At 40.6% G+C, this 24,720-nt stretch overlaps 1 protein-coding gene across 1 annotated transcript in view; it reads left to right on the forward strand.

Annotated features, from left to right (window-relative positions):
• TRPM7 (transient receptor potential cation channel subfamily M member 7) overlaps positions 1-24,509 on the forward strand; it is a gene marked incomplete in the record, with an annotated part of 126,184 nt that extends 101,675 nt beyond the window's left edge. Inside the window, 12 exon segments of the mRNA XM_034782908.1 lie at positions 419-497; positions 1,151-1,221; positions 2,195-2,232; positions 3,499-3,524; positions 4,108-4,158; positions 4,253-4,318; positions 5,009-5,292; positions 5,623-5,705; positions 6,034-6,239; positions 6,861-6,912; positions 7,008-7,114; positions 23,009-24,509. Coding sequence (XP_034638799.1) covers positions 419-497; positions 1,151-1,221; positions 2,195-2,232; positions 3,499-3,524; positions 4,108-4,158; positions 4,253-4,318; positions 5,009-5,292; positions 5,623-5,705; positions 6,034-6,239; positions 6,861-6,912; positions 7,008-7,114; positions 23,009-23,139 — 1,194 coding nt within the window.
• Between the last annotated feature and the right edge of the window lie 211 nt (positions 24,510-24,720).

Here is a 24,720-nt window from a genome sequence, read left to right on the forward strand (position 1 = left end):
TTGAATAGTCTATTAATATTACTGTATATGTACAGATATGAGTAGCAGAACTTAGTATTTCTAAAGGTGTGAGATGTTCAATATATTTTTCCGTTATCTTTGTTTACTGTAGCTCTCTTTATTTCTCCTCAAACGTATATCTAGTTTTTATTACTTATTCTAAAATTATTAGACTCAAGATAGCTGTAAGTAGGTGTTCATCTTTAAAATTTGTACTGAATTAACGAGAAAGTATTTGTGAATTTAGCAAGCTGTAAAGGTACCCTTAAAATGTATTTATGCTGTAAATTTGAAAGATGGTACTAGAGAGAGAGAGATAATAGTTATATGCTGAACACTAAGCAGATTGCCAAGCTGCAAGAGGGGGAAAGTACTTCAGGAATGATGACTCATAACAATCTATGTGTTTATAATACAGGGCAACCTAAAACAGGTTAATTCTTGTGATGGATTTACAGAATATCACAAAAACTCTTTGGCAATTCATTCAGAACAATGTAAGTGTGCTAATTTTTCTGGTAGTCCAATGTTATCTCTGAATTTTATAAATTATGCATAATACTTCATCATTATTTCAAAGGGTGCATCAACATAAAAATCAAACTTGTTTCTGAATATACATTTAACCTGCTGTTACCCGAAACACCAGAGGACTCTTAACTGAGAATAGGGAAGAATCTTCTGTATATTCTAAAGGTTTTTAATTTTGTCCATTTGTTTAGTCAGATGTACTGTTTTTTCCAAGATAGTCAGGTTCCCCTGTTCATGTGCTTTTTCACATAGTTACACAGAGGAGAGAATCAAATTTTTTATAAAAAATGGAAAATGTTACTTTAAAATGACAAAAATTACAGGGAGATATAGATGTTACTACTTGAAACTAATAATTCATCTACTTACAAATGACTAGATTTGAGCATGAGGGTGTTTCCTTTTAAACTTACTTTAAATATATGTTTCAAACCATTTTTTTTTTTGTCCTCTTGGAAGACATGCCAAGTAACACAAAGTAAATTTTGTGAGTGTTTAAATCCTTTTATTAGGGGCTAGATTAAATGGCTCAGTTGCCCACTTTGTTAGGAAAGATTATTTTGGTAAACACATACTTGTCTGAATCTCTTGTAAGATTGTAAATTCATTTCTTTTCTAGTTCACAACAAAAGTAGAAGAGCATCAGCTGAAGATACTCAGCAAGTAGACTCTAAGGCTGCATTGCTCACGGTTTGTATACACCAGTTGACAGTTTTATCAGATTTCTCAAAGAATTTCTATAAAATTATAACTAAAATAAAACATTTTATTAAGATATAGTTTAATACTTACTTCAGATTTAGACCAATTGACATCCAGTGGTGGTATTCGCTGTGAACTTGCTTGCCTAGTTAAAATAAAGAAATGTACCTCTATAAAACTGGGATCTGTCTGTCTTCTGAGGAGATTATGCTCAGTAAGAGATACAGTGCAGGATTTCAAAGAGGGCTTTTGATAAACAATGAAAGGAAAGGAATCCAGATCTGACTGTATCCATCATTGCCCCCATCTCTGGACACATGCTCCCTGCAGAACTAGATTCCCCACAGATACTCAACAGTTGGTCAAAAATCATCATGGGAATGCTAGAAACATATGACTGTTAGGAAATCAGTATGAAGCTGAAACACGATGATGTACAGAGAGAGAAAAATAGATGGGCTACATGGAAAGAGTAAAGCTCAGTTTGGGGTGTTCTCCAGTAGGTTCAGGAGGAAACAGCAGAGGTCCTGTTTTGAGTGGGAGGAAGGATAAGGAGTTGAAGATTAGTGTATTTGTCTTCAGTACAGTTATGTGAGGATAAGCATTAACTTGTGATACTTTACTGTTTTTATAAAGAATGTTCTCACTTAGGAGTAAAAGGGTTTAAATAATCCACTAAATAATCATAATGGATATAATCACCTTTTCTATTGTGTTAATCAGTTATTTGTTCTTGTATATCTTAATATAATATCCTTGCAGTATGTTATGATATCCTTCCACTATATTTGAATCTTTCACTTCAACTACTTTATCAATACAGTCCTGAGAAATAATGCTAATAGTACCTTTTATTTTCATATCTTAACATAGACTATACAAAGAGGTTAAGTAAACTCATTCTGCTTTCAGTATTGGGGGAAAATACTTGTGATCTTTTCTTTTTCTTTTTGATTTAAAGGATTGGTTACAAGGTAGACCTTCAAGTAACAATCAAATGTAAGTAAGTTTTCTAATCAGTGATGGTAGAATTGTCCAGATATTTTCTGATGCACTGTTATCTTTCTTTAGGGCTTTGGTTTTTAATTTTGGCATTTAAGTTATTATGGCAGTGGTTCTGAAACATTGTAGTTGACTTAAAAAATGAATATGAGCATGAATCTCTGAAATGTAATCTCTAAAAACTAGAAAATGGTAGGCATTTTAAAAATCAAAGGGAGAACTGAAACACCATATTGTAAATAGTCAACTATTTTGCAGTAGATCAAGTCTTACAATAGTCTTGCATTAATATCTTTTTAAATTTTTTATATGGCACTGGAGAGCAGCTCCTTTCAACTCAGTGAGCAATAATTAAACAAAATAAAGTGAAAAAGCGGGTAAATTATGTTTTCATTAAACTGTTTACAAACATGATTTGTTTTATTTGAATGACTGGTATACATGTAAGTTAAATAAAACATCTGGCCAGTGGTCTTTTTTCCTAATAAATGACTAATTTTATTCATTGAAATGCATTGACAAGTTCCATTTAAGTTAATAGAGCCACACATGCACATCTGAGGGTAGAATGTGCATCTAAATGAAATGGTCTAATTTAGAGAGACAGGGTGGTGAGGTAACATCTTTTATTGGACCAACTTCTATTGGTGAGAGTGACAAGCTTTCGAGTCACAGCTCTGTGTGTCTCTCTAATATCCTGGGATTGAAAGAGTTACAACTACACTGCATACATGGTCTAATTTGACACTAGTTAGTGAATGTGTTTTTAACTATATATTTTTAGCTTTCTGGATCCTTAACCTACCTTTTTATTGTGAATCCTCCCCTGAAACTACACAGTTATTACATTCATTAGTAATTGATCCCATTTAGTTAACTGTTTAATAAAGCCATAGATTTAATAATCTGATAATTGAAATAGAAACTGAACAGGTAGTTTTCAATTCAACACCTCTATGGGATTTAGCTCTTGTAATGAAAAGTTGATATGCTGTCATACATGAGGAGTTTATAGTAAGGCTTTGACAACATACAGATACCTAATCTGGGTGTGTGTGTGTGTGTGTGTGTGTGTGTGTGTGAGAATAATTAAGAAACTTTCTACTGTCCTTGAAAAGTACAGTAAAGTAGTAAAACAATATTGCAAGCTCCACAAAGTGACTCCAGGCTGCTGTATCAAAATCATAAAGAATAAAAAAAAGTGGCTATCTTACAAGTGACATCTAATACTTTTGTGTGTCACACTCTTTCTCTCTTTTACAGGCCTTCTGAAGAAGATGCCTTGAATGGTAATTTTTTTTGCCTTAATGCAAACAAGCGGAGGAACATTTTCAACAAACACAACACATGTACTACATATTCTAATATGAGAATATATTTAACATTTGGTAGCAGAAAGGAATTATAAGACGATAGGAAATGAAGGTGAAAACCAAACAGAAAGTGACTTTTATTTGAGAGTGCTAGGGAAAAAAAATGTAAATTATGGATTTTGAAAGCAGTAATTAGTGAGAGAACTATTTCTTTGTTTTCTGCTTGTGGAATGTGTGCTCTTTTGTATTTTTGAAAGCGTAAAAGTGAGTGTTAAATAGTTATCCTCAGTCAGAGACATAAGTGACTAATACAATCCATAACTGTCATAAGGTTTAAAAAATCATTCATATTGCACATACAGGCTTCATAATTTATCAAATATTCAAGAACTAAATGTAATATCTGAGATTTGCAAAGCAACTTTTTTTTTTAGCTCAGTATTCACTTTGAGAACATAGGAAGCAAAAAGTAGAAGAAATGCACCCTTTGCACGTATGAAGATTTAACACACATGCTCGTGCAGTATACAGCATCTCTTATCTGTCTTGACTTTTGTAGGTATTGCTTCTCCTTTCAAGCCGATCATGGACACCACTTACTACTACTCAGGTCAGTATCCTAAAACTAATAGTTTAAGTTTAAAAATTCTCATTTCTTTTTATTAGGTCTGAGAGTTCATGATTTCTATAACTTTCCTCTACAGCTGTGGAAAGAAATAACTTGATGAGATTATCACAGAGCATTCCATTCACTCCTGTGCCTCCAAGAGGTAAGAAGCTTAATCTTTTTAATTGGAGTAGGTGGAAGAGAGTTCAGAATGAGGGTTTAATGTTGGTTCATTGACAACTCTGGCAAACTTTAAAAAATTGCTCAATTATTTTTAATACAGAATGGGCAAACCAAACTTGATCAACTATTTTGGCAGCATCTCAAAAACAGATAGAAGTCTAGTATCAGTATCTCACAAGACACTCACAAAATGCAGACTTCAATTATCATAGAATCATAGAATATTATAACGTCACATCTTTACTAATGCAGCTTGTTTGCGTAAAGGAAACTGTATGATTTAATTCTAGTAGTCTTCAGAGTTATAAAACTTCTCTGAAAAGCATTATGTAAATTGTGTGGAAAAGCTCTTTAAATTGACACTTTTTTTCTGCCTTGTTATGCTTATTTTATAAGGTTTCCATCATTGTGGTAACTAGGCATGCTTTGCTTGATTTAAACTGAGTGATTAATACTTCCAGTAAGAGAAGCAAAAACATCATGGTCCTCTGCTGGTTTAAGAAAGAGATTAGAGAGGGTTCTTCCAATCTGTTACGAGCTCCCAATTGCATTAGCAATTTAGCATCTTAATTTATCCATGTCTAAAACATATTTAAATATTTGCAGCCTTGTTAGTATATTTCTTTTCAGAGTTTATTACAATTAACCTTTCTGCATTGTTATGTTACAGGTGAGCCAGTCACTGTGTATCGCCTTGAAGAAAGTTCTCCCAACATCTTGAACAACAGCATGTCTTCCTGGTCACAGCTAGGACTCTGTGCTAAAATTGAATTTTTAAGTAAAGAGGAGATGGGAGGTGGATTACGTCGAGCTGTTAAAGTAGCATGCACTTGGTCAGAATATGATATTCTGAAATCAGGACATCTTTATATCATCAAATCTTTTCTTCCTGAAGTTGTGAATACTTGGTCAAGCATTTACAAAGAAGAGACAGTGTTGCACCTCTGTTTGAGAGTAAGTTTTATTCTTGACAATTATTAGACATTGACAGGCAAAAATATTAAAAATACATTTTCAGTAACTAGTATACAACGAAGTTTTGATGCTTCTAATGTTCTACACAAATCAAAGGCCAATTTAAATATTTCTTGTTCAAAAGATTTTTATTTTGTGTCAAATAGTTCAATCTCTTGACACAGAAGGAATTAAAGCAGTTGTATAGTTGTACACAACTTCTAACCGGGAGTAAAAGGATAGACATTAACCTTCTTGCTGATATTTTATTCCCCAAATTTTCCCCGACATTATTTAATGCAGTACTGAAGTATGGGCTTTCAATTGTAGGAAATTCAACAGCAGAGGGCAGCACAGAAGCTAACGTTTGCTTTCAATCAAATGAAGCCTAAATCCATTCCATATTCTCCAAGGTAAGGGTGTTAAATTATTCATGACACTGCACACTTTCTACTAGCCAAGTATACTTTTATGCATATTACCATTTGAAAAAAATGTGTCCTCGGATTCAGTACACCTTGCAAAAACATGATTTACGAAGTGTCAACATGTAAACCTTCAGCCACTGCCTTGGGAAAGAATATTTCCTGTTGGTACTTAACAAGGACTAGACTTGTATTTTAGAACCTAGCCAGATTTAAAAATAAGTTTGTCAAACCAAAAGATTTATCAGGCAGCAACTGGCATAATTGCCTTATCTTATTGGTTTTAGTAATATTTCTGAAATATATTCTTTATAAGGTTCCTGGAAGTTTTCCTGTTATATTGCCACTCAGCTGGACAGTGGTTTGCAGTTGAGGAGTGCATGACTGGAGAATTTAGAAAATATAACAATAACAACGGTGATGAAATAATTCCAACTAACATGCTAGAAGAGGTCATGCTAGCATTCAGCCACTGGACTTATGAATATACAAGAGGAGAGTTGCTGGTACTTGACCTGCAAGGTAATATACTTATTTTGAAATTGGGATTAGGGGCAATTCTCTTTACATTCTGTTTACAGTAACACCTTAATGAATGATTGTGAATAGTGTTCATAGCATTACATCATAATTTTGGTCCACTTTACTTGAATGAGCAGTGGGCTTACTTGATATGCCATTACAATGCTATAGGAAAAACTTAGGACAAAATTTGAATTCTTATTTTCTTTCTTAGGGTGTGTACAATAAAAAATGCTAACATGTATGTGTTGGCATCTTCAGTCCATATCTGTAGTATCTTAATTTATCCTCAAGTGTCCATCAGACATGAAAACACTCACAGCTAAGATGTAGGAATCTTATTCTCTCTGGGCAAAATTCACCTTGTGTAGTGGGCTTGCATGCTGTTCAAGAACCACTTAAGCTTTCAAAATAGGGCTCGAATGGGATTTAAGTGGTGCATAGAGTTTGGGAGGGAGCCATCTCTACAGGAGTGAATATCGTCCCGTAAATTTTGACTTTCTATCTTGATTTATGTTCTTGATAACAAATTTGGAAATGCCTACTGCTGAGGGATTCTGGTTTACAGTGTTAATTTATTCATGTACTGTATCCAGTTTAACTCTTATATTTTGTGTGAAGGTGTGGGTGAAAATTTGACAGATCCCTCTGTGATAAAAGCTGGAGAAAAAAGGTAAGATTAATGGGTTTTGTTATGAAAAATTAACTTGTATTTAATGTTTGACTTGGACAAATACATACCATTCTTTTGTATGCTTTATTTTAAAGGTCATATGATATGGTGTTTGGTCCCGCCAACTTAGGAGAAGATGCAATCAAAAACTTCAGAGCTAAGCACCATTGCAATTCTTGCTGTAGGAAACTTAAACTTCCTGGTATGTGGGGGGGGAGGTTTGTGGTTTGTTTGTTTTTTTTTTACCCTTACTATTCATTAAATTGTGTGTAGCTATGTCACAAGTTGAAAATTTAAAGAATATGGAAAATAGTAACGTTAATTCTAGCATTTCACCATAGTAATTTTGTAATGCAAGTTTGTGTGTTATTTCCTAGGTTTAAAAAAAACAAAAATGAAAAAACCAATTCTTCAAGCATGTGTCAGTTCATGGATCCCAATGTAGGTGTGAATGCGTCTCATGAGCACAAGAGTGAACTTTTTTTGAATAGCAGTGTCAAGGGCTCCTTATGCTCCCATACAAGGGCATAAAGGCTCGGGCAGCCTGGACTGTCCCTCAGTTACCTCTTGCCACCCATGGCAGTGAGATGGAACACAGCAAATGTCCAACCCACTCTCTTCAGAGACCCTAAACTGGTTCTTTTTCAAGCTATTTGGTGATGATCAGGGATCCTAGAAATCCTTTTGCTATGGAAAAATGCAGAAAAATACGGAATTTGCATTTTTACAGAGAATCTTTTAGTTTTTTACATTTTTTGAAAAAATAAAAACTCGTTAACTATTAATAAGGCTAAGATTTTGTCAGGGATATTTTTAGTAAAAGTCACGGACAGGTCACAGGCAAAAAAGAAAAAATTCACGGAAACCGTGACCTGTCCGTGATTTTTACTAACAATATCCCTGACAAAATGTGCAGCTCAGGGACTTGCCCCAACACCCGCGGACCTTGGGGGTTCCTCCAGTGGCTGAGGGCTATGGGGTTCCCCCGCCACCAGTGGCGGACGGTAGGTCTCAGGGTTCCCACAGCAGCTGGGACCTGTGGGGTACCCCAGCGCCCACGGTGGCCAGGAGCTGCAGGTGCAAAAAGTGAAATCCTTGCAAGCTGCATGGAAACTTCTTAAAGACACCATAGTAGAGGCTCAACTTGCATACCCAACATTAAAAAAATGTAGTAACCAAAAAAGTGCCACCGTGGCTAAACAACTAACATTGATAGGCAAGAAAACATCCTTTAAATAGTGGATGTTAAATTCTAGTGAGGAAAATAGAAAGGAGCATAAACTCTGGCAAATGAAGTGTAAAAATATTATTAGGAAGGCCAAGAAAAAATTTGGACAACAACTAGCCAAAGACTCAAAAAGTAATAGCAAAAAAATTTTTAAGTATGTCAGAAGCAGGAAGCCTCCAATAAACAACCAGTGGGGCTACTGGATGATCGAGTTGCTAAAGGAGCACTCAAGGACAATAAGATCATTGTGGAGAAACTAAATGAATTCTTTGCATCAGTCTTCATGGCTGAGGATGTGAGGGAGATTCCTAAACCTGAGCCATTCTTTTTAGGTGACAAATCTGAGGAACTGTCACAGATTAGAGGAGGTTTTGGAACAAATTGATAAACTAAATAGTAATAAGTCACCAAGACCAGATGGTATTCACCCAAGAGTTTTGAAGGAACTCAAATGTGAAATTGCAGAACTACTAACTGTAGTCCGTAACCTATAATTTAAATCAGCTTCTATACCAAATGACTGGAGGATAGCTAATGTGACCCAATTTTTAAAAAGGGCTCCAGAGGTAATCCCGGCAATCGCAGGCTGATAAACCTGACTTCAGTACCAGGCAGACTGGTTGAAACTATAGTAAAGAACAAAAATGTCAGACATATAGATGGACATAATTTGTTGGGGAAGAGTCAACATGGTTTTTGTAAAGGGAAATCAAGCCTCACCAATCTACTGAAATTCTTTGAAGGGGGTTAAAAAGCATGTGGACAGGGGGGATCCAGTGGATATAGTGTACTTAGATTTTTCAGAAAGCCTTTGAAAAGTTCCCTCACCAAAGGCTCTTAAGCAAGCTAAGCTGTCATGAAATAACAGGGAAGGTCCTCTTATGGATTGCTAACTGATTAAAAGATCGGAAACCAAGGATAGGAATAAATGGTCAGTTTTCAGAATGGAGAGAGGTAAACAGTTGTCCCCCGGGGGTCTGTACTGGGCCAAGTCCTATTCAACATATTCATAAATTATCTGGAAAAAGGGGTAAACAGTAAGGTGGCAAAATTTGCAGATGATACAAAACTGCTCTAGATAGTTAAGTCCAAGGCAGACTGCGAAGAGCTACAAAAGGATCTCTCAAAACTGGGCAATAAAATGGCAAATGAAATTCAGTGTTGATAAATGCAAAGTAATTCACATTGGAAAACATATTCCCAACTATACGTATAAAATGGTGGGATCTAAATTCGCTGTTACCACTCAAGACAGAGATCTTGGAGTCACGGATAATTCTCTGAAAACATCCACTCAATGTGCAGCGGCAGTCAAAAAAGGAAACAGAATGCTGGGAATCATTAAGAAAGGGGTAGACAATAAGACAGAAAATATGTCATATTGACTCTATATAAATCCATGGTACGCCCACATCTTGAATACTGCGTGCAGATGTGGTCGCCCCATCTCAAAAAAGATATAATGGAATTGGAAAAGGTTCAGAAAAGGGCAACAAAACTGATTAGGGTATGGAACAGCTTCCATATGAGGAGAGATTAATTTAGACTGGGACTCTTCAGCTTGGGAAAGAGATGACTAAGGGTGGATATGATCGAGGTTTATAAAATCATGACTGGTGTGGAGAAAGTAAATAAGGAAGTGTTATTACTCCTCATAACACAAGAACTGGGGGTGAAATTAATAGGCAGCAGATTTAAAACAAACAAAAGGAAGTATTTTTTAACACAACACACAGTCACCCTGTGGAACTCCTTTCAAGTGGGTGTTGTGAAAGCCAAGACTATAACAGGGTTCAAAAAAGAGCTAGATAAATTCATGGAGGATAGGTCCATCAATGGCTATTAGCCAGGATGTTCAGGGATGCTGTCCCTAGCCTCTGTTTGCCAGAAGCTGGGAATGGGCAACGGGGTGGATCACTTGATGATTACCTGTTCTGTTCGTTCCCTCTAAGGCACCTGGCATTGGCCACTGTCGGAAGACAGGATACTGGGTTAGATGGATCTTTGGTCTGACCCAGTATGGCCATTCTTACGTACTCCGCAGCTCCCTGCCCTCACGGGTGGCAGGGGACCCTGCAGCTCCCGACCACCAGAGGCTGAAGTCACAGAGGTCTCTGGAAGTCACAGATTCTGCGACATCCGCGACTTCTGTGACCAAATCTTAACCTTAACTATTAACTAAATTTTAGTGAAAGTACCAGTGTTACTTATTCAATGGTGCAACGTCCTCCTTTTGTGGTTTATTTTTTAATGTGCTTTAAATTTACATAGCTAAACATACTCCAATCAACTGTTTCCAGTGTATAGAACAAAGGTGGGCAAACTATGGTCCGTGGGCCACATGCGGCCCATGGAACTGTCTTGCCCAGCCCTTGAGCTCCCGGCCCTGGAGGTTATCTCCTGGCCCCTTCCCCACTGTCCCCACTCCCCCATCCTCCCGCAGCCTCAACTCGCCGTGCCCCAGCGCTCTGGGCAGTGGGGCTGCAAACTCCTGCCGGGCAGCGCAGCTGCAAGAGTATTGTATTAAATTGCTCCCCGTAGGAATGTGCTACTTAGGGAGAACCAGCACTGGAAGCTGTAAGTAGTACACCGTAAGTAGCACATTCCTACAGGGAGTAATTTAAAACACTACACACGGGTAGGGAAGGCTTTGCCTCCCGGGACCCCCTACCCCTTATCCGCTCCCCGCCCCCTTACCATGCCACTCAGAGCACCAGGACTGGCAGCCGTAAGTAGCACATTCCTACAGGGAGCAATTTAGTACACTACAGGCCCTCCATACAGTTTCGGAACCCCAATGTGGCCCTCAGGCCAAAAAGTTTGCCCACCCCGGTATAGAGGTTCTCAATAGTGTATAGGGGTTCGTGTTTTAATGCACCTCAAATTTCACTTCAGCTGCTAGAAGTGAGTAATTAAAGTTACGAAAAGATGCCGAAAACTTTAAAAATCACCTCTAAAGACTGTGTTGCTGAACTTGGCAAGGACAAATTTCACATTGATTGTAATGTGCTGTTTTGTACTGTATGCAGCAAGGCTGTAGATTACGTTTGAAGGCAGACAATTGTAGAACACCTTGAAAGCACTAAACATTAACCGAATGAAAAGAAATGAAAACAAGAGGCTGAAACAGCATGGCCATCGACAACAGTAAAAAAAAATTGCACTGTGACTTGATCAGTTTATTAATTCGATTTTATTATTCTGATTGGCACTGGCAGGCTTTGAACTTGTTTAAAAATTGTAAATATATCAATAAAACGTGTTCAACTGATAGCTATCTATATTATGGCTAGGGAAACTCAAGTTCCCCGTTTCATTTTAATCATGGGGGAAAAAAGGATTTTTGTTTTTTTTTATCAGAGAATTTCAGGGGGGCTTTTTAATCACAGAAAACTACGATCCCTGGTGAGGAAATCTTATCTTCACAGTTCACGTATAAGGACCATTCTAAAAATAAGAAAATAGATTGCAAGAGGGTTTTCAAACTTCATCCTGCCCCCCACCCCCGATATAGTGAGGTGAGGCGCTTTGTGCCAACCACCACACTGCATGGCACTCCAAACTCTGAGTTCAAATCCTGCCCCTCCTGCAATGGACTGATCCCCCTAAAGAATGGGCACAACCAATGCTTCTCCTATCTAGGAGGGATCCATATCCTGGATAAGTGCTTTGTGTGCAAGTTTTTCTCTGCCAGTACACACAAGTTCAGGTATGTTAGGATCAAAGTACATCTACTGTAGTGATCCATGTGGATCACTTCAGACCCAAAGGTGATAGTTATGACTAGAGCAAGGCCAGATGAATGAGTATTGACCAGTAATCCCTCAAGCTCTCTTCATACTCCAGAATCAGGCAGTGGAAAGAAGGTGATGAGTACGTGAGCAGAGTCAGCACCATCAGTGCTGACCACCTTAACATCAGCAAAGTCACCAATGCATAAGATCTTGGTGCCAATAATCTCGGCACCAGCCCCTTCAATGTCACTGATTACCTTGGCACCATAGACCTGATGCAGATAACTCCAGCTCCTGTGCCCCACCCACAGACTATAAAGCCAGCACCTGCACCACCCCATAAAGGGGACACCAATTTATATAGTCAGTCCAAACATAAGCATAGGTCCAAGACTGCCGGTAGCTCCTGGAGGACGGACTTGAGACACCACTCCTCAAAACACAAAGCCCCTTAGCATTTGGGCAGAACAATAGACTCATTACTGACTGAGCTGAGCAAGAAACTCAGATATGTTGTAGAAGCATCCATATCACCCCAGCGACGTTGCCAGTACCAAAAAGGTGGATGGATATCAGACCTTCCATGAGGAGATACTTTGCTCCTCACTATCACTAAAATACTACTTGTTGCCAGCATTTTGAGTATCAGTGTGGGAGTGTCACTGGACTGGCCAACTTCAACCAGGTTAATACAAATATGGCATGCTACTATGGTCATATTGACCTTACGGGGGACCATCCTCCCATCTGTTGAGTAGCAGATCATCCTCCCACATGTCTAGAAAAAAATTGTTCAGCTTCACTGGCAAGACCACTTGCACTGGAACTGGATGTGGGCCGACAGGAACAGGAGTCAATAGAGGGACAACTCCAGTCTCTTCCCAGGGATCCTCCTTATCACTGGGCCAGGCAGTAACACTAGCACCTGTTCCAGCAATAGACAACTTTAAAATCTTCCAGGACTTCCTGTCCCAAATTGCTGAGATTAATATTGTATTTATTCAGGAAAAGTCTCATAAGCTTTTTGATGTCCTGAGCATGACGACACAGGCCAGAATTGCTCCCCCGAAAAATGAAAGCATTGTTGGACTATCCAAAGGACCAAGGCAGACAGACCCTGGCTGCTCTTCCTCCCCCAAACAGGTGGAGAAAAAGATATCTGGTGCTGCAGAAAGATTGAATCCCCCAAACCCAGGATTTTTGGTCATCTTTGCAGCACAAGAGCAACTGAAGTCCACTTAAGGCAATCCTAAGGATAAGGAGCCTAAAAATTAAGACCTGTATGGGTGAAACTCATATTTATCATTCTCATGCTGCTTTGTGTGGTGGTCTACCAAGCACTGTTTTCCAAATACAATTACCCCATGTGGGACAGCATCACTCTTCCTTTCAAAAATCCTGCAGGATGGCAGGGATGAAATGGAAGGTATCTTCAAGGAGAGGCACATGCTTTGAGAACATCACTGCAGTCAGCCATGTATGCTTCTGATATGGCCGCAAGATCAAAGGCCATGGACATTGCTATGAGACCAGTCTCATGGCTCCAGGCAACAGGTATAACATGTCAATTACAGGCCACAATAAAAGACCTGCCTTTCAAGGGAATGGAGCTCATTAGCCAGAAAACAGATTAAGTGCTCCATTCCCTCAAGGACTCAAGGGGCTATATTAAGATCCCCAGGAATTTACACAGGTCTGTCTATCTGTCTCTACAGGAAGCCTTATAAATATCAATCCCTGTAAGGCAGCGGATGCCATCTTATTCCTCAGGTGATTGGCTTAGGACTGGTCTACACTACAGGGTTAGGTCGAATTTAACCACGTTAGGTCAATTTAAAAATGACTGCGTTCACACAACAAACCCTGTTCTGTCAACCTAAAGGGCTCTTAAAATCGACTTCTGTACTCCTCCCCGGTGAGGGGAGTATGCTAAAATCGATCTTGCTGGGTTGAATTTGGGGTAGTGCAGACGCAAATGGACGGTATTGGCCTCCGGGAGCTATCCCTGAGTGCTCCATTGTGACTGCCCTGGACAGCACTTTGAACTCCTATGCACTAGCCAGGTACACAGGAAAAGGCCCGGGAACTTTTGAATTTCATTTCCTGTTTGGTCAGCATGGTGAACTCAGCAGCACAGGTGACCATGCAGTCCCCCAGAATCGTCCCCCTATCATCTCCGTCCCTGAGGTTATCGCAGATTAGAAGGTGAAAAAAACGCACTCGTGATGACATGTTTTCCGAGCTCATGCAGTCCTCCCGCACTGATAGGGCACAGCTTAATGCATGGAGGCATTCAGTGGCAGAGGCCTGGAAAGAATTAAGTGAGCGTGAAGAGTGGAGGCAGGACGCGATGCTGAGGCCAATGGGGGACAAACGGACATGATGAAGCGTCTGTTGGAGCTGCAGGAAAGCCAACAAGAGCACAGACCCCCCCGTTGCATCCACTGTATAACCACCTCCCCTCTCCCCACGTTCCATAGCCACCTCATACAGACGCCCAAGAACGTGGGGTGGGGGAGGCTCCAGGCACCCAGCCACTTCACTCCAGAGGATGGCCCAAGCAACAGAAGGCTGCCATTCAAACAGTTTGATTTTTAGTGTGGCTACAATAAGCAATGTGGCCGTGGCCTTGTCCTTCCCTCCTCCCCCACCCGGGCTACCTTGTCTGTTATCTCTTCTTTTTTTTTTTTTTTAATTAATAAAGAAAGAATGCATGGTTTCAAAACAATAATTACATTATTTCGAAGGGGGGAGGGTGGTTGGCTTACAGTCAATTAAAAACAACAAAGGAGATGGGTTTGCATCAAGGAGAAACACACACAACTGTCACACCGAAACCTGGCCAGTCATGAAACTGGTTTTCAAAGCCTTTCTGATGTGCAGTGCGCCTTGCTGTGCTCTTCTAATTGCCCTGGTATCTGGCTGCTCAAAATTGGATGCCAGGTGATTTGCCTCAACCTCCCACCCTGCCATAAACGTCTTCCCCCTTACTCTCACAGATATTATGGAGCATACAGCAAGCAGCAATAACAATGGGAATGTTGGTTGCGCTGACCAGCAGCACCAGTGAGCTTTGAAATGTCCAAAGGCACATTCTGCACTTGCTCACCCTATAGTTGAACGGAGCGGGCTCCATGCTTGCCGTGGTATGGCGTCTGCACGGGTAACCCAGAAAAAAAGAGCAAAATGATTGTCTGCCGTTGCTTTCACAGAGGGAGGGGCGACTGACGACATGTGCCCAAAACCACCCGCGACAATGTTTTTGCCCTATCAGGCATTGGGAGCTTAATTCAGAATTCCAATGGGCGGCAGAGACCTGTGGGATAGCTACCCACAGTGCACTGCTCCATAAGTTGATGCTAGCCACGGTAGTGAGGACACACTCCGCCGACTTAATGTGCTTAGTGTGGACATACGCAATCGACTGTATAAAATCAATTTCTAAAAATTGACTTCTATAAAATCGACCTAATTTCGTAGTGTAGACATACCCAAAGTTGCTGATATTTTGGCTATCAGAAGCCTACACCTATCTTCAGGAACTGCCTTGCCATGTTCCATCTATCCTGGGCTGCTAGCACAGCCAACAAATGGGCATTAGACATGACCACTCAAGGCTACCCTATATAGTTTCATTTACTACTCCCTACGTGCCCCCCTCATCAACCCTTCTTAGGGACCCTATCCATGAGAGCCTGTTACAAACAGAAATAACTTCTTCATCTGGAAGCCATAGAAGTAGTACTGTGGGAGTACATAGGGAAAATGCTTCCACTCCCCATGATTCCTTATCCCAAAGAAGAAAGGGGTGGTTCTCCTATCCTAGACCTGACGAGACTGAACAAATATATATATTTCCTCAGATTCAGGATGGTAATGCTTGCCTCCATCATTCCATATCTGCAAGCTCAAGATTGGCTTGTGGGTCTCAACTTGCAAGATTCATATTTCCACACAGCCATCCATCTGGCCCACAGGGAGTACCTAGGATTCATAGTGGGACCCAGCTATTGCTAGTACAAGGTACTGACATCTGGACTTTCCATGGCACAAAAAATGCCTAGAGTTGGTAGCAGAACACTTTTTTCTTTTTAGGCATTCATTTTTATCATTACCTGGACAATTGGTTCATCAGAGCAGATCCCAGCAGGAGGCTGCAAATTTCACCCTTTCCCTGTTCACCCAATTAGGCTTCCTAGTGAACTACAAAAAATAGTATCTCATCCCATCACAGATGATAGAGTTCAGAGCCCTGATTGACAACCATTCAGCAAGAGTTTTCTTCCCAAAGACTGGGTTCTTGTTGATGCAGTCGCTAGTGTGTGACTCGAGCCTGACTATGACGGTATGGCTGTGTCTGGAGCTGCTAGGTCATATGTTGGTGTGCACGTACGTGACACTTCTTGCCAGATTTTACCCGCAATCGTTCCAATTCAGTTTGTTCTCCAACAAGACACCAGATGAACAAGAAAGTGGTGGTCTCACCTCATGTCACAGTACTGAGCTGGTGAAAGAAACCTGGAAATGTGTGTGGAGGGGGACTGTTCTCTAGCCCCTCCCTAACAAAGACCTTAACATGGACACATCAGGAACAGGCTGGGGAGTCCACCTGGATCACCTACAAATGCAAGAGACTTAGGCCCCAGAGGACATGGGGCTTCACATCTATGCTCTGGAACTCAAAGCCATCAGTCTAGCCTGCATGGCCTTCTTACCAGTTCTTCAAAACTCTTCAGTGCAGGTCCTGACAAACACCTCCACAACACACTACATGAACAGGCAAGGAAATGCACGTGCATCTACCCTCTGCCTAGAAGCCATCAAACTAATGGACATTGTGCCACAAACATGGGATAACCCTGATTGACCTTCACCTCCCGAATGTCATCAACAACCTTAGCAGATTTCCTGAGCAAAGAGTCACCACTCATGAGGGGTCGTTGCAGAAATCCATCATAAAGCAAATATTCCTACATTGGAGGATATTGGTAATAGATCTGTTGATCACCAGTATCAGTGCCAAGTGCAAGAGCTTTTGATCCAGAGCAGTTCTGAATCTAGGTTGTTACTGGTGCCTGCCTTCTTCCAGTGGGCTCAAGGCCTTCTATGTACCTTTTCACAGATTGCTCAGGGTGATTTCCAAAATCAAAGGAGACAGAATCATGATCATTCTTGTAGCTGTGTATTGGCTGAGACAGTTTTGGTTGACAGACCTACTACAAATGTGCACCCAGCATCCAATCCAACTCCCAGACTACCCAGACCTGATCTCACAATACCATAATCAGATATTCTATCCAGACATGAAGTTGCTGCACCTATGTGGCTATTTGGGTGGCAGAGTAACAAGGACACAGATCACTCCCTGCAAGTCCAGGAAATCTTAGTACAGAGCAGGAAGACATCTTCCAGAAGAATGTATTAATCTAAATGCAAGTGGTTCTTGAAAAGGGTATCCCAACATGGTCTGGATCTGGTCCAGGCTTAGATACCACAGATTCTCAACTATCTATTACACTTTAAAACAGGCTGGTCCCTTGTTCAGCTCTCTTAAGGTCTGCCTCACAACAGTCTCAGCTTGCCATCTGCCAGTACAGTCATGTTCAGTCTTTGCTCCCCACAATATCAAAGTTTCTCAAAGGACTATTGCATGTTTACCCACCAGTCAGAGAACCTACCGCTGCCTGGGACCTCAGTCTGGTCCTCCTGAAACTAATGGAACCTCCATTCAAACCTCTGTTGGACTGCTCCCAGCATCACTTACACTGAAGACAGGCTTTCTAGTGACTACTACTTCAGCCAAGAGAGAGCGTTTCAGGCACCTATGGCCGAGCCTCCTTATATTACATTCAGTAGGAACATGGTGGACCTCACCTATAGTTCATTTGGAAGATAGTGTCGGAATTTCATCTAAACCAAGTGGATTAGCTTGCCTGTCTTCTTCATGAAGTCACACTCTGGACTGGAGAAAAGAAATTACACACTAGATGTATCCAAGACTTTGAATGATTTGGTGCTATCAATGTAATAAAGCAGACTGTTTCCCTGTCTGTTTTATAGCCATGGCTGGACATTCCTAAAGGTGAAGCCATCTCTCAGAGGACACTGAAATGGATAATATAACTTTTTGTGTTAACAATTGGCAAGGCTCACTCCACTAGAGCTCAAGAAACATCCTCTACCTCCCTCAGAAATGTCACATTCTGAGATCTGCAAGGTGGTGTTATTGTGACCTTTGTCAAGCATTATTCATTAGATTTAGCTGTAGATCTGATGCTAAATTTGAGATATTAGTCCTACAATCATCATTCAGCTGATGCAGCTGAAACTTCTCATTCCCACCATTCTGAAGAGATGCTGCTTGTCAGTCTCCTACACTGACACATACTCAAAGAATCAGCATGGATCCCGTGACCTGCCTCCATCTATGCTTTTTTCAGTCCCCTGCTATCCCAGGCTTTGAATTATGAGAGAACTGAGGCAGGGTCATGGCTGACCCATCCTTTATGCCCTTGTATAGGAGCATGAGGAGACATGGGGCACGCATGGCCCACGTGCACACTGCTATTCAAAAAACAATCTTGTACACAAGAAGTGCATGCGGACCTACAGGGAGAACCATATTGGCTGCAACATTTCAAAGAAACACATTTACTGTAGAGTAAGTAACCATTCTCTCCATGTGGCATCATATTGATACCCATGCGGTTCATCAGCAGGATTGGAAACTTTAGATCCACTGCATAGACCTCTTTCACAGGAAGTAATTGAATAACTGATCACAATAGCAGGTTGTCATCTTCTATGTGGATGAGCAGTAAGAGGATGAGACACACCCTTTGCCAGTGGGTTTCACAGAGGAATGGCGAGACTCAGGAATCTTGGGTTCCATTTCAGGCTCTGGAGATGAATGTGTTCCTGTGGGACCGACTCTCTTTTTCCCCTTCCCACTCCAGCTTGGGTCATGTAAAAGAAAGTGTCTGGCAAAAACGAATTATTGGGAAAGGTGGTGGGAAGGTATAAAGTCAGGAAAAGTAGCATACGATCAGCACAAAAACTTATGGCATGTTAAACTAGGTGGTGGAGTTATTTTAATTCGTAAGTATTCTAATTCTACAAAGATTCAGTTTGGGGTAATAGTGTAATGGAGTCTTTCATGTCTCATTTGCCAGTTCAAATCCAGTCTTAAGTTTGTAGTGACTGAAAGCTACCACTGCCTAATAGCAGTTTTGATGACTTGTGTAAAATGAGTTGGTGTTCCTTATCTAGTTTGTACTGAAGTGGTGACCATATCACAAAAAAACCCACAACAATAATTGGAACTAATTTACTCCTTTTGTCAACTATCACAATAGACATGTCTTGGATTAAATGGATATAAAATCTAAACTGTCCTCAATCCTAGACATGGTCCTTCCATGTCAGGGTTGGTAAAGCGATGAAGGAAAGATTGCACTATTGATGTCTGTATTGTATGTCTTTTACAGGTAATTAGAAAACTTTAGCAACCGATAAATCTCAGTTCTGCCTTCTAGGCTTGTCCTGAAACTTTTAATATCATATACTGTAATTGGCAACAAAAGGAGTCAATTTCCATAGTAGAATGGCTGTGTTAATATTTTTGATTAAGTGGCACAAAACTTTGTTACTAAAGAGTTACGGTTATCTGGCGATAGCTTGCGCCCTTTTAGAACGTTGAATTCAGCAAAACTCAAACTTGTGAAAACCAGGAAATACGGAGTTATGGTACACACCCAAGCAACCATAACTCTGCCTCCCTAGAGCTGGCAACAGCCACTGGGAATTATCTACATGAACTCCACCTGCTTTCACTATGTTAAATGTAGCTAGAATGGTGGAAGAGCTGTGATTGTGATCTGAGATGAACTGGGGTGCTGTGGCTTTCTGCGGTGTATGAGAGCCCCTCTCCCTGAGTGTGTGATCAAAGGAAAAAGGTTCATGTGTACCTTGAGAGATCCAGTATGCCTCATTTCAGTACTGTGTTGCATAGGGGTCTTCTTGTTGTGTGGATTGTGATGTCATAGGTGGGAGATTAGTGTGGTCTGAGGGTTTTATGAAGGATAAGTGAAAACGTTATGCATCGTGTGCATAAGGGTGAAGAGGTAGTAAAAGGCTGAAGGAGTTGTAAAAATAAGGTGATGTTTTTACTTTGGAGCAATCTAAGTGCATGAGTGTAGGGAACTCCTCTTCAGTACAGGACAAAGGCAGAATGTGAGTGTGTGTGCAATGAGTGTATTGGCCATTACTCAGAGAGGACAGAATTAAGGTTGCATGGCTATGTACCTTAACTCTGTATTTCCAGGTTTTCACAACTTTGAGTTTTGCTGAACTTGACCTTCTGGAAGGGCACAAACTATTGCCAGACAACCGTAATGCTGTATTAAAGAGTTTTTTGCCATTTAATTTCCTAGTTTTTTACGAGAAAAATAAATGTTGGTAGGCGTTAATGGTCATTTAGGCAAGGAGGAGTGAAGTTCAGATGCTCCTGTGAACAGGTAATAATACCTAGCTCTTACATAGGCCTTCAGTAGATCTCAAGGAGCGATCATTATTCCCCTTGTAGAGATGGGGAAGCTGAGGTACAGAGCACTGACGTGCCTTGGCCAGTCACCAAGCAAGGAATAGAGCTCCCAGTTCACTGTTTTTCTCCACTAGGTCACATGGTTGCTATGTGGTTCCTAAATGTACCCCCACTCATCAAACACACACACTCCACCCCCCAGGTACGCTTTGTTGTTTAAGTGGAATGGGAATAATACTCTTATTTTGAAATGTTTGGCGCGTGTAGTTGTTTACATAGCCAATGAGAGAAATCTTAGCCCTGGTCTACACTGGGGGGGGGGGAGGTTGATCTAAGTTACGCAACTTCAGCTATGCGAATAATGTAGCTGAAGTCGATGTACTTAGATCGACTTACCGTGGCATCTTCACCGCGGTGAGTCAACTGCTGCTGCTTCCCCGTCGACTCTGCCTGTGCCTCTCGTGGCGCTGGAGTACAGGAGTCAACGGGAGAGCGCTCGGGGGTCAATTTATCGCATCTAGATTAGACGCAATAAATCGATCCCCACTGGATCGATAGGTGCCCACCGATCCGGCAGGTAGTGTAGACATGGTCTATGTGGTCAGACATGGTCTGTGTCGCCAGAATTTGATTGTTTTGTTATATGGTGATTACAGTCACTTTAAGCATGTGAGAGAAGACTGGTGTCTCTCCGCCTCCCCCATCCATTCACCATTTCCAGCTCACTCTCCCTTCCTGTCCCATTAAACCATTAACATTTTTGAAGCCAAGTGTGCGCACACAAAGTTGGTAGAATCTGTGAATTTTAAGAAAAGGGGGGGGGAGTTTCACGGGAAGGAGGGATCTTTTGTAATCAAAAATACTTGGATTACATTCCCACAAAATAATCTTGTGCAAATGTCCCAAAATTTGGATCATTAACCCTATCCTGAGCCCCTATAAGGCACAGCAAATTTCAAGACTATCAGGATGTGCGTGTGGATTTTGGAACACTTAAAAAAATAATGATTTAAACAGAAAAATCTTCTCAATCTTAACTGTAGCAGAACTAGTGCTCCACTATAATATTGTATAAAATAATTCAGCAGCAGCTGCTTTGCAATATGCAGATATCCAGCACAGCATAATCCTAAAAGCATAGGCGGCTCAGAGAGGTCTGAAGTGGACCATTCATCTCAATGTGATGGTCTCAGATGAATGAGAACACTCTATAGAGGTATACAGCCTAAAACAATAGCTCTGAGACGGGTGAGCTAATCCATTCATGTCAGTCGATGTTCCCATTCCTCCTCCCCAGTTCTGGAGAGTTTGTGGTATGTATCTTACATACCCATTCTCAACTCCTCACCTCAGTCTCAGCAGTGTGTTCCAGGTGCATGGACTGAGCATGATTGTTCAAAGCTCTCCACCAGAGGGGCAGAGCTTCCCCAAGATCATATTTTGCGGGGGGGGGGGGGGGCAGGGAAATGGGCTCATTCCCTCATGTGAACTAAGATCTGGGGGTGACAGGGAGAGGGACTCAGACACCCACCCAGAAAGACAAGACCCCAGAACCTGGCTCTCACAGGGAGGGGAGAGGGGAGGAGTAGATACACACACACCCCCCCCCCCCGCGAGAGGCAAGGCCTCCTAGATCCCATGATGGGGGGCATGAAGAGGGATTCAGATCCTGCATAGTGGGATGGGGCGGGCAGATCATGGCACAATCACAGAAGGGAAGAATGTGGTTCTGACAGGTGTCACTGTTCCTATTCTCCCCCTGTCACTTACCCCCATGTTCCTTTCCTAGTGTCCCTGCCCCTGTGAGCCCCCCAACCTTTCACCTTTCCTACCGCCCATTTCCTGTAATCACCTTTCCCATAAACCCCCTTCCCCTCAGCGCAGCCCCAAGCCCCTCTAACCCCAATTTCCTCCAACTCCTCTACCCTGTAATGTGCCTCTTCCATGCTAGCAAGCATTATTTTGTGTACAAAATAATAATAAAACCTTGACAAACAGATTTTAGCAATGTGCCCTCCAACGTTTTCCAGATTTCTGCTTGAAGGTGTTTGAGACTCTGGTGTGATGATTTCAGCCTTGGTTGATCTCTATCTGTGTGCAAAAATTCGTTGCCAAAACATGTCAGTTTTAAGAAAAGTTGTTTTTTCTCTAGGGATGGTATCAAATGGTCCCAAATTTGCGTCACTAACAGAACCTCACCACAGCATGAGGCATACCAAATGTCAGGGCAATCCAAGTAACCATGTAGATTTTAGAGCACTTGGAAGAGTCAAGCTAGAAACAGAAAAGCTGCTCTTAACCTTAATGATAGCTGGCGCTCTGCTATAATATAATGGGTTCAGAAGAGAAAGGAAGTGAGAGGTTCTGAAAATGACTTTAAAACTGAGTTTCCTTAATGTCGCTTAAACAGTTAACAAACCATTTTTACACTCCCTTTTTTACATTGAGGGCCTGGTGGGAGATGTTTGTGTTATAAGCATACATAGATCTTTAAATGTGTTTTAAAGATTTTAATGGCCCTTTCATTTTACCAAACGAAGAAATATTAACATTCATTTTGTTGTTGTTGTGTCTTTTCGTTTGTCAATGTAGATCTGAAGAGAAATGATTATACGCCTGACAAAATTATATTTCCTCAGGATGATTCTCCAGAATTGACAATTCAGCCTGGAAGCTGCACCAAAGAATCAGAATCAACTAGTTCTATTCATCTGATGCTGTAATGACATGAGCAAACATTGGCTTTACACAGTGTCACTAAGTTGTAGATTATCTGTCTTCCACTAAAATCAAATGAAAGAGAGATCAAAACAAAGAACCAAGTGTTATAAGTGGAATTTTGATATCTGGTCCGTAATCTAAGGACCTAACAACTTGTGGTAACCATCTACAGAGATGAGCTGGCAGCTGATTATTTTAAGGGTTGAATGACAAGAATTTATGAAATGTTTTTAAAGGGTCTTTTTAGAAGAAGGTTATTTTTAGTTTTGCTTTTGTCCAATGGAGGTTCGTCTAATCCTGTGGTGCAATAGGCTCTTGACTAAAAGGACTTTTTTTGGGATGTTTTAAGGCAAAATGTCTGTTTGGCAGCTGGTTTACTGTCAGCCAGCTAGAGAAATAGGAGACTGCATCCTTCTTCATTGTCAGAGGTTTCCCTGGGCTTTGTCAGAAGTGTCCCATCTTATTAGATGCCATGTAGTTTCATCTGGCCTTTGGAAGGGAACAGATCCAAAGGATCTGTGTATATCGTGCCAGTATGCTGAGGTTGAAGTCAGAAATGGATCTATTCCAATAAAGAGTTTGTCTCCTGAATCAGGATTCAGCTTCACAGGTGTGAAGCCAGTTTTCATGGAATAGAGCCTTAATTGTGTAATGAAATTTCTTGTTTTTATACATTTCAGTTTTATCAAGTCACTGTCAAATAGTAACAAATAAAGCCAGGATAGACTGGTATAATTACATCATATAGTAGAAAAGAGTACATGGTGTCCAAACAAGAAGTTGCCTTGTTGAAATAAAAAAAGAAACAAATCGGGGAAGTGCTTTTTCTTGTAATGACTGCTTCTGAAGTTATGCCTTCCAAAAATCTCATAAAACCAGTATATCAAAGCAGAATGTACACATGAACTTTTAAATGTATTTAAAATTGTATAGAAACATCTTTAATGTTATGTTGTTTGTGGTACTTATTTAAAAAAGACTAGGGTTGGTTTAGCATTATGTAAAGTACGGGAGATTGCAATGCAACTTTATGCCAATAAAATGTAACTTAACTGTCCCAAGTCTTGTTGAGTATTCAACAAGAAAAACCTGTTGTCCAACTGAAGTTTCATGCTGCGATTTTTATTTTGTTTGTTACATAGGTACTAATTTGTAATTTTTAATTGAAGGGCAATATAAAGCTCTCTAAATTTTTTTTTTTTTATTCAGTAGTGTATCTTATAGATACAGACCTAAGGCACGAACACAATAGCTGTTTAAATCGTGTTTTACGTTGATGGGGGGGAAAGGTAAAGTGTATTAAAGATATAATACTGTATACATTTTGTATATCATTAAATCTTTAAATCTAAAATAAATTTATTCTTGTTTACAGACTTCTGCTGTCCTTATCTGAAAGGGATGTCTTAAAGTTTCTTGGGGCGAATATGAGTTTATGCAGGAGCATAGAAATTGCCATATTAGATCAGGCGAGTGATCCATCTAGTCAGGTATCCTTGTTCAAAGGTGACTAATGCCAGAAGCTTGAAGAAAGTGTAAAAACTCCCCTATTGGACAACTATGTAATAACTTGTGTAATGAAT

The sequence above is a fragment of the Trachemys scripta genome, chromosome 10 (assembly GCF_013100865.1).
Source record: "Trachemys scripta elegans isolate TJP31775 chromosome 10, CAS_Tse_1.0, whole genome shotgun sequence".
Classification (NCBI taxonomy): Eukaryota; Metazoa; Chordata; order Testudines; family Emydidae; genus Trachemys; species Trachemys scripta.